The sequence below is a fragment of the Pseudopipra pipra genome, chromosome W (genome assembly GCF_036250125.1).
Source record: "Pseudopipra pipra isolate bDixPip1 chromosome W, bDixPip1.hap1, whole genome shotgun sequence".
In the NCBI taxonomy this organism is placed as follows: domain Eukaryota; kingdom Metazoa; phylum Chordata; class Aves; order Passeriformes; family Pipridae; genus Pseudopipra; species Pseudopipra pipra.
The window spans coordinates 38,812,118-38,822,977 of NC_087580.1; the positions used below are offsets into that span (position 1 = coordinate 38,812,118).

A 10,860-nucleotide genomic window follows, 5' to 3' on the forward strand; every position below is an offset into this window, starting at 1 on the left:
AGCTCTGGAGGACCAGTGAGATTGACTTCCAAAGAAAAATAAGTGCCAGGCAAAAAGCCTTGCTGTAATTACCGAGACAAGGACAGACTGTGCCCTGTTTTGCCATTCGAGTGTTTCGGATCACAGAGCTAAGACACAGCATCTCACTGCCAAAAAAGCAGAAATAAAGGTTCCAAAGCTCAAAGCCATGCTCAGGAAGGATTTATGATCCAGCAAAAGCACACTGTACCTGCGAGCAGGAACAGAGACGACCTGAAAAGTCCATTTCAGAACAAGGTAGGTCTTTACTCACAGTGCTGACCCACCCTACCCTAAAATGAACACCCCTGCAGTGTGTTCCATTGGATACAGAATCTAACATGGGTTTAGCATGGCAGTGATCCCTAGGGAATATCTGCTGGCCTATCCAGTAGCCTCAGTAGAGGATGTGCTAAGGACACACCAGTAAGAGCTGCTTTTAGTTGCTCCAGTAGCTTTGCTCACTGGGCCATAAGGCATGCACCAGAAATCCTGTTAACATCTCCAGTGTTTAATTAAGCATGAGATCACATTGCTCAGTTCCACTGTTAAACTGCCTCTGTGGTGCAGCCTCAGCTCATCTGGGCACTGCAGGGCTGGGCAGAAAGGCTCTGGGTGCTGAGGATCACGGCAGAACCCAGGCCCTGCTGCCATTTTGGGCAAGCTCATCTCAGGCAGCAAAACCCACCATGGAAAGATAATTTTTGGTGTGTCTGCAGGAACAAACCTGGGCCGTGCCATCCTCACTGGCAGTGTCATCTGTCCCCATCATGGGAGTGTCTCTCCTGTTCCTTAAGGAATGATACCCATAAACCATCTCCCTGCGAATTTCATCCTAAAAGACAGCAGGGAGGAAACAGTTACATGTGATCCACAGCCTCAGACTCATCTCACTGCACTTGCCAATGCTCCTTAATTCTGGAGTCACTCTTACAACAAAGCATGCAAGTCACCCTCCCAAATGAATTTTCCAACAGCCACCTCCGACAGCAATAAGGGACTCTCCAAAACACCTCTGAAAATTTATTTACAATCATCTTCTGCCTTAAAACTGCCCCTGCTAGAGTCCCAGGAGTGATGCTGTACAGAAAACAGGCCATTTAAGGGAAAGTAGTAATGAACAGGTGTGCCTCAACACATTTCCAGTCTGATACTGATCTGTTTCTTAAAAATCACATGCCCATCATCAGTCCTTGGTCAGAGCTGTGCAAAGCAATTCAGAGCTCTCTGGGCAGGTTGCACATGGAATTTGTGGACACAAGTCTTCCATGTGTTCTGTCATCCTGGGTTGATCTGTGTGACATCAGAAGGCAAGGTGGCCCAAAAATTGGGGGGAAAAAGTCTCCAAAACCTACACAGTCTCAATATGGAAAGTTATGGTGTGTTTTTCTTGGGAAACATTCAATTCATCCAAACAAACCCCAAACTGTACAAGATAATCTTTGCTGTGTGTCCCGCCCCCCCTTTTTTTTTTTTAAAGTGAGATAAAAAGCACTTCTACAATTTCATACTAAAAAACCTTCATGGATAAGAAGCAGTATAAACACAGCATAATGCAAGATGCATGTATCAATGTTGTGGAACAACTCAGTAGTGCCCCTGGCACCTGCTTGGATACAGAGATAACCCAGAAGTGAAGACTAAATGCAGCCACAGCAGCAGCTGCAACCAGCAGAATTCCCTCTCTTGAGAAAAACCTATTTTTATAAATTATTCCTGTTCTTAAATACAAAGAATAGAAAAAAAACCCTAGTATCAAGACCTGTAGAGGCCATTTAGCTGCTGTAATGATCTACCCCATCAAACCTGAGACAAAAGCCATGTACCTCCCATACAGAATCATAGGCTGAATTTAGTTTTGAAGCCCCCCTCCAGAAGGTTGGAATGTGCCCTATCACTCAACAAACAACCCCACAGTATCCTAACAAACCCTAATGGGATGCAGGATCCAGCTCAGTGTAACTGCATGACCCTTACAGACCTTTTGCACAGGAGAGCAACAACTCACATGCCTCACATGCACTCCCCAGCCCACCCCAAATGTACAGAGGTGGCTTCACTGTACCCACAGCATTCTCTTGATCTGGTTCCACGGAGATGAGAGTGTGATCTCTGAACTGCAGTCTGATTTTGCTGTCTATTTTTGGCAATTTCCCACCTAAGAAAAATAAATCCTCCTTAGAAAGGCAGAAAACCAGACAAACGGTTAAACTGAGCCCCCTGTGCTCTCCCCACTCTCTCAAGGCTGGACTGTTTGTTAAGCTATGTTTCAACACCCACGTGTCCTCCAACTTGTTGTGGAGGGGGCAAGGAGAAAGAGATTTTTTAATTCTCTCACCTTTCCTGTCTGCAAGTAACTATAATAAATAGCAAGCTAGAGCCCAGGGAAAACTGCTACCAGTTAAAAGCTCTCGGGATACAGTTTATCACAGCTGCCAGTTCCAGTCTAGGATAATCTTTATTCCACTCTAAGGGAGTGTCATCTCTCCCACTAGACACGGGGAGCAAACACACACGTGGGGCCTCACGGCACATGAAGCTGATGCTGGACTGGGATCTTTGCCTACCATAAAATACTAAAAGTCCCAAGAGGAGCAGAGTTAGCAACAGCTCTACCATGGGATCAGCCAGTTTTAGTAACTTCAAAACCCACCTGGAGTCAAGGAATCGGAGTCACATCCCAAGCAAGGCGGCAGCTGGTGCATCATGAAGTCCTTCTTCATGTCAGATGACCTCAGTTCCCTGGTGTGGTCCAGGTGGTCTGCAAGCCTCCTCAAAAGGCTGCTCAGCTTTTTGGTGGAGTCAGCTGCATTCACCTGCTAAATGTCCACACGTGAATTCAAGCTGCACAGATCAGGCCTAAGCCAGTACAGAAATGCTGTAAAACTCTGGACACTCCTCTTTTATCTTTGCAAGGTTAACACTTAGTTCCAAAACAACCACCTTTGTTTGTTTTACACATTCCCCATGAAAGCTCACTTTCCCTTGCTCTGGGGCTACTGCAATGCTAAAGGACAAGCAAATGCAGTTGAAGAGACACTTGTTCCTCCTGGAGCTGATCAGCACGACAGGATCACCATAAAGAGGTCACACAACAATTTACATATCCACTAACTTTTAAAGACTGAAAAGCTTGGCCTCAGAGGAATTATGCCTGAGAGATCCCAAGCAAATAGCATTACTTTTAGAAGGAAACAAGCCATACAAGGACACTGTGATAGGAAAGAAAAGCAGTGTAATGAATTAGGCAATGCTTGAGATGGAGCCAACCTCAGAAGAGTCATCCTGAAGACTTCAAAAGAAGTGGCTGGGCTGCTAGACAAGGCAGTGCCATTGCACTGGGCCTTCAGAGCAGATCAAGTGCTGAAGTTCCACCAGGGTGCACCATTATTCCCTCAGTCCCACCTACCTACCATCAGCAGTTGCCTCGGGATGCTCGTCCGCAGCGCCACGTCATCTTTTGCTGTGTCAAACACCAGGCCAGGAATTGCATCCAGTAAGAAATCTCCCCAAGAGCTGATGGACAGGAAGAAACAAACAAAAAAAAAGTTCCTGAAATAGCTGCACTGAAATAAAACAGACATCACAACTGGTGTCATGGGCTGGAAACCCCGAGAATTCCAAATCTGCTTAGTGCCTTTGGCCCTCCCGTTACTGCTCTGTAGCCTCAGGCAAAGGCTCATGCACATGTGTGTCCTCACCACCCTCAGGTCAGTGGCACTTCCACAGAGGGAAGGAACTGGCTTGAGAAGGGTCCAGTTTCTTCTGCTTCCAGGTGCTTGCCATTTATCAGTGACTGCAGCTGAAGGGATTGATGAATTCCTCCTGGGGTCTTTATCATCCAGCCACAGGCACACACAGCCCCACTGCACACAGTGAAGTGTGGGGGGTTGGTTTTGTCACTTCATGTGCTTTTGAGACATTTCTATTGAAGGAGGAAATGTACCCAGGGTTATCAAATCCAACAGGGCATCAGTTTTCAGCTTGACTAGAAACTTAAGTACGACCCCAAAACCAAGATGCCTGCAGGGATTTTAATGACACCTGACAGGCAGTTTGTAGGTGTCTTGTTTGCATTAAATCCCCATTCTTAGCCTACATACTTAACCAAAAACATTGGCTTTGATCCCTGTGCTTCTGTTCCCCACTTGTACCAATAAACCAGAGGAGGAGAGGGAGGATCCTACTCCTGCCTGCACCTTCTGTGCCCAGCTTGAGTCGACCTGGGCAGGAAGAGGCTCACGCCAAAGTGCTGCCCTGTCCATGGGTGACCTTCTTCCCTCCCACACCCTGAGGCTGATTTAATGGACAAACATCCAGGGCTGCCAGCAGAACTCCCACCCACCCAGGGCAGGCAGCAGGGCAGGGCCTGTCCTCCAACATACACTTCACCCTCTGCTCTTGTTCTCCCTCAGCACTCCTGGCTGTCAGCTCTGATCTCTGGACACTACTTTAGTTTAGGAAAAAGAAAAAGTGCCACTTTTTGCAGTCTCAATATTTTTTTATCATCTCCACTCAAGTGTTCCACTGTCTGCTACACAGTGGGAGGGAAGAACTCTGGCCAGTGAAAGGAATTAGACATCTACTCCTCACTACTTCCCTTCTTTTGCCCCCATAGTCTCCATCTGCCAGCAACTGTCTCCAGCTACTCACTGCTTTTCCAAACTGCCCTGCTTATCCCACATGTGCACACTTCTCTCCTGCTGGGATCTGGCCCAGACAAACCTGAAAATACCTGGAAGTGCCACCTCCACCAGCACTTCCTCCACAGCTGCTTTCAAGGATTTCTCTTCAATTTGCCAAGGAAATGCTTCCAGATCATACTTCCATCTACAAGTCAGAACAGCAGCCTGCACCAGGACTCCTGCTTGTTTTCCCTGTACTTGCTGACAGGAGGTGCAGAGGCAGGATGTCAGCACTTCATTACCAACAGCCTTAACGGGGCATGACTCCACTTTTTAACCTTGGAAGAAGAGCAGCTTTTCCTTTTCCTCTCCTGTTTTTTGGGTTCAGGTTTTTTTTACCTACTGAATAAAAGAACACATGTGTAAATTGAAATAATCTGAACCCAACTTTTAAGAAGACTGACACCTTTGAGCAGCTTCCTCTTAACCCTCTCTCCATGTTGGAGGAGTGGCCAGATGAAGAGTTACCAGCCCATCCTGGCTTCCAGAATGGCACAGCTGGTGGTTAGAGATTCATCTCACAGTTATCTAGAATATGCCCAAACTTGTTCTGCCCTTCCTAATTCCTAACTCAGACCAATGGCTCCAAACCCAGCATCTGGGAGGCTGATTAGGTTGGCAAGAACATTTCCCTGTGTGATAACAGTGTGGGCACAAGGACTGGGAGTGTGTCATAAGAAATCTGACTTGCATACATGGGGTAGGAGATTAAAAAAAAACACAGATAAGCAGAAAATGTTTGCAAGGAAGAATTGGCAGCAAATCTGTCAGAAGATTAGTGCAGGTGACTATCAAATACAGGAGAAAACATGATGAAAGGAGTAACTCATGACTCTTTATCTGAGCTATGAAATGAACAGTAACTTCAGCCACTGATGAGAGATTTTTTTAAATACAGAAGTGAGTTTGCAGTTGTAGCATTTTCCACATTATAGCCTACAGCTGGTAAATAATAAAATAAGCAATTAAAAAGCAATCAAGCTTGCTGCATGAAAACCTCTCAAACAGGCTGCTTCAAACAACAACAGTCTTCTTGCTCCCCTCCTTCCCCCAAGCCCCAAAACTTCACCACATCTCAGGTCTGTACTACTCACACACATCACTTGGCAGAGGAAAGCCACACAAAACAAAAGATGAAGAATAATTACTTGTTTTGGTAGGTACTGATGGTCACGTGTGTGGAATGGGAGGTCCCAAGAGGAGTGTCAGCTTGGTGGATGGTCCCTCTTGGGAAGTACAGTAAGTCACCTGGCTGCAAGAAAATTGATATATTTAGGGCACCAGGTCAAACCTTATTGCAGTCAGAGAAAATACTCTCTGAGCAGACAGTCTGACAATATATATCCTTTAGAATCACAAAATGGAGCAGTCCTGCAATGTACACTTTAATAACATAAAGAACACTAAGCCAGAAGTTCAGAACCTTAAACTTTCCAACCTGCTGTCAATATTTGCTGAAAACGTGAAACAAGCTTTTTAACATCACAGAACACACAGACTCCCACTGAGCTGCAGGAAGAGGACAAAGAAGCAGCTGAGATGGACCTGCTGGCAACACAGTGGGCTGGCAGAGGAGCAGTGAAATGGGGATTTGGTCAGATCACATCAAAAGAAAAGGCTAGTATTCCACGAGAAAAGCCAAATGTTCTATAAAATGGTAATCTGTTACAATACTGTTGTCTGAGATTTTCAGTTAAAGCACTTAAAAAACAGGTACGACCTTCCTCCTCCTCCTCCCTATCTTTCTTCTCACCTATGTAAATTAAAACTCCACACTGAAAAAAAACTAGATAAGGAAAGTCAAGACAAGAAAGGTGTAAAGCACATAAAATTGCCTCCAAGAAGGAAATAAAAGTTTACTTATGGCTTGTCCTGTAAACACCTATAGAGTTGGACAGCACAGTCAAAGAAAACTGCCTTCCTTACCAGAGTGGGGACTACACCAACCAAGAGTATTCTGAATTCTCTTCATTTGAAAGATGGAGAAAGGAAATATTCTAGAAAGATGTTTAGGGAGGAAATAGAGTCAAACAACAGCATCCCTCTCAGAGGCAGCCACAAAGAGACAACCAAACTTTGACACCAGCCACCCAGAAGAAATGGGTCACAGGAAGTGAACAACAGCAAACAGAAGAAAAATAAATTAAAAACTTGGATAACTTTTAAGCCCATCATTATTCCATAAAAATGAAAGGCACTGAAGTCTGGTCCCAAATATTCCAGAAATGAAAAAGGGAACTGTAGTTTACTAGACTTTGCATCACCCAATACACGATGACGATTGAATATTCCCCTCTGTCAAACAACACAGCTCATGATGTCAGCATCCCATCCAATGGGTCACACTATTCCTAAAACACCTACACCATCCAACATGTCACACTATTCCTAAAACACCTACACCATCCAACATGTCACACTATTCCTAAAACACCTACACCCAAATGCAGCTCTGGACACTGAGAAGAGCAGAGAGAGGCTCCATAACAGGCCAAAAGGCAGAGAAACTCCTGAGGATTCCAACATGGAGCAGCACCACCAGCTGGACAAGTAACACTTCAAAAGCAGGTAAAACAGAACAGGACAAGCACCAGATTCCCTGCTGACACTCAGTAATTTTCATGAAATGTTCCTTTTATTCCAAAAATCAACCACCAACCAAACACTTGAATTTCACGTTTGCAAAAAGGAAGAGCAATTAATACAGCAAGTTTATGTGGGGTTTGGTTCATGCTTTTCTTTATCAGCCAAGGATAAATATTTAAATCTCATTCACCAGAACAGTGACAATGTTCAGTGCAGCAGTAAGTCTCAGTGCACAGAAGGATTAGCCTGAGGGATTACAGGCAGCATGTAAAAGCATAAAAATGTTTTAGAACCATACACAAACCCAGTGTTTTTTCTGCACACAACTCCACAAACATGACCTAGGAGTCAGGGTGCCCAACCTGGAGAGTACTAGTCAATTTACAGAAATAACTGGGGGGTTTGGCCCATTATTTAAATACTAGAAGCAAAGGATACCTTTAAAGAAGGATACAGACAACTATCATCCAAATTTCTCGTGCTCGCAGTGTGCAAACCCTCCCCTCAGTTTCACAGCCACAATCACTGCCTTCAAGAAATGGACCACTTTTAACTTTTCTGGCAATCACAGCCCAGACCACCTAAGGCAATGAAATTCTCATACCTTTAATATGAACTCATGTGTGGGATTCCCAATCCTATCTTCTGATTCCACATCATATTCCCGAGCTAAAGGCACCCTTGGTTTATAGAGCCGCCAGTGTTTCTCGCCTTCCCGCTGAAGGATAAACACCTGCAAAAGACCATAAATCCAAATCCATAAGGAAGTAATTCCTTTCACATTAATTTTTAGATAGCTACAATTCAGAGAAATTTAAATGTGAACTAATTTTTTCTGTCTCTATTTAGAGACAACAGACAGAGGAGTTGTGAAGTGGGATCTGTTTTATCCTAAGGCAGGCATTTGGAAATCCCTGTTTCTCTCCAGCCACTTAAGTAAGTGCTAGAGAACTAACCCAAAAGGAACATCTGCCACACAAATAGCCAAAATTTCAGGTGAAAGAGGCTTATCCCCAACAGAGCATCAGAAACCTCTATAGGGTGCCCAATGGGGGTAGATGGCATGAGTTAGAAATGCTGGATGTGAGGCTGCTGAATAACAAGCATAAGGAAAATAAAACTCCAGGTGTATTTAATGGAAATGAAAATATTAAAAAGCAAAATATACATATAAGGATTGGATTTTTTTATTTGGTTTAAGTGGGATAGTCCAATTTTTTCTTTATAATGCAGTGTATATTTGTATGTTTCTTTTAGAAGCTGATTTAAAATGCATTTGGACCACAGGAATTCATCATATCAGTAACTTCTTAAAAACAGCAGGACCAACAAGCACAACCAGTCTGCCGTTACAGTCCAGCTGAAGAAAGAGCAAGTACTTAGTAAAGGAAAAAGGACTTGTAAATTCTTGGGGCCTGAATGAAGTGAAAATGAAAAAACAGGTGCTAGAAAGCTTCTGCAGCTGTGAACACAAACTTCTCTTTTTATCTAATGGAAATACCAGGTCTGGAAAACCCAGTTTACATGCTATTATGATTAGATATTACTATTAGTAATTTTTCAGCAAAAATATGTAAGAAAAACGACTACAAGGAAACACAAATTAAAAAAAAAAAACACATTTTCCTATAATGTTTAGTGGGGGGGAGGGTTAGAAGCACACACACAACAGCAAACACTGCCATCAGCAAAAGCCCATGCACAGTTTCACAGGCAAGGTTGTGCTGTCCTACCTCAACATCATCATAGTGAGGAGGAAGGCCCTGGGATCCCTGGGCAGTGATGTAAACATTGGACCCCACCAGAGACCCAAAGGAGCACTCCAGCTTCTCCTGAATCTTCCACAGCTCCTCCTGTAAAAAAAAAAGATGCTGTTACTTGCTGAAGAGCTCAGCCAAGCCCAGCCCACACCCTCCCCATGGCTTGGGAAGAATGATCACATCAGGGACACAGAGGCTGGGAAGGAAGGTGCTCTGTACCAGTGTTTCTCCTGAAGGAGAGCACTGGAGATGCAAAGGGGATCTGCCATGAGAGTCATTGCTAAGCCAAAAAGTCTGGTGCCCCAACCTGGGTTTGTTCTCTTCCCTGTGCCATCTTTAGGCTGCACAACCAGACAGACAAGGCTGAACAGAGGAAAATAATCCCACAAACAGCAGAACACCATAAGACAATAAGCACATGCAGGACCTGCATTCTCTCACCAGAGAGAACATACAAAGGTTAGAGACCTTTCCCCAGTTACTCCAATCATTTGGGAATATTCAAAACCAAACTTGACTCATCCACACCCCACATGTGACAGACAAGGCACCGAAGGGAAACAGCAGAACGTGCCAAGTACCAGATCCACACAAGTGCAGCTTGGCCATGAAAGCTGACAGCAGCCAGGAACACTACACCTGGGACTCAGCTTGTATTTGGGATCTTATTTGGGTCCACCTCACAATTCAATTGTGTTGACACCTTCAAGACTACCTGAATCAAAGCACCTCCAAGAATCCAAGTCCTTTACACAACTGTGCAGCACCACTGTCTCGTTCTCAAACTCAAGGACTGAGAACACTCAGCTAAAATGGGCTGATACCTTTCCATAGTGCAATTCACTGGCAAGAACACTGGAAATATTTCACATGGTTTCACACCTTACCCTCCATTAAAGGGAAGTGGCTCAAAAGCCACAAAGTTTGCACAAGGAAACAGTGGGGCAGAAGGGATAATTTAAGCACAGATGCCTAATCATCAATTTTGTGCATTTGGTTTTGTTTCCAAACTTTTATGTGACAGAGCAAAATTTTAAAAAGAATATATTATTATACATATTATAGCATGAATCAGATTTTGTTCTTACTGCAGAGCAGTGAAACATGATGGACAGTGCAAAAGTATAAACTGTGTTTTAATACAGCTCATGTAAAGATTTCAGCAGGTCATCAATGTCAACCACTTCCCCTGGGGACAGAGATGAAGCCATGTCTAGTGCAACTCAAGCAAAACACACCACATTATTAAGCCAGCATCAATTATATCCAATGAAACAATCCCACCTTAAATCTCTGAGGCTGATGAAACTGCATTGTTGCCTTTTTCTGGTCAGAATCCTTCTTCAACTGGATGTAATTCACTTTGCCTTCTTTATTTAAAACCTTCTTCTTTCCATTCACACACTGCAGATATTCACATCTCACCCATAGTACAGGCCCTGGCTGCACAGCTCCTTCAAGTCTGACAGCTGGAACAGGTAAGCAGCCACCAGGGGATCATTTCTCTGGATGAGCAGTGGCTTTTGCTCCCAGTACTCCTTGAAAAACACCTCTTCTTTGATGGGGGAGATCAAGCTCCCAAAGAGGCTGTCTGGGTTCTCAAAACTCAGGACTGAGGGAGAACAAGCTGCTTCCAGCTTTGCTCGTTTACACTGTGTCTGTGTTTCTTTTCCCATTTCAGCATGCTTCCCTCCTTTCTTGGGCATGGTTCCTGTTCAAGAGGAGAGAGGACCAAAACAATCAACCAGCAACACAACCTCAAGAGCTCACGGGCCCAGAGCAACAACTCTTACCCTACCCAGTGGGATATC

The 10,860-nt window shown here is 44.2% G+C and overlaps 1 protein-coding gene across 1 annotated transcript; it reads right to left on the minus strand.

Annotated features, from left to right (window-relative positions):
* Positions 1-258: 258 nt before the first annotated feature.
* LOC135405591 (ribosomal oxygenase 2-like) lies at positions 259-9,131 on the minus strand. Its single transcript, XM_064640299.1, has 6 exons — positions 9,023-9,131; positions 5,852-5,955; positions 3,432-3,534; positions 2,672-2,837; positions 2,088-2,176; positions 259-853 (listed from the first exon to the last, which is right to left on the minus strand). Exons 3-6 carry the CDS (start codon positions 3,432-3,434, stop codon positions 689-691), a joined length of 423 nt encoding a protein of 140 aa, XP_064496369.1. The 5' UTR covers positions 3,435-3,534; positions 5,852-5,955; positions 9,023-9,131; the 3' UTR covers positions 259-688.
* Between the last annotated feature and the right edge of the window lie 1,729 nt (positions 9,132-10,860).

Excerpts from the sequence above, each read along its gene's own strand:
- LOC135405591 (XM_064640299.1), bottom strand. Across the intron at positions 2,177-2,671 it reads CTCCGATTCCTTGACTCCAG|GTGGGAAATTGCCAAAAATA; the intron begins GTGGGTTTTGAA and ends TATTTTTCTTAG. Across the intron at positions 854-2,087 it reads AACCAGATCAAGAGAATGCT|GATGAAATTCGCAGGGAGAT; the intron begins GTGGGTACAGTG and ends GCTGTCTTTTAG.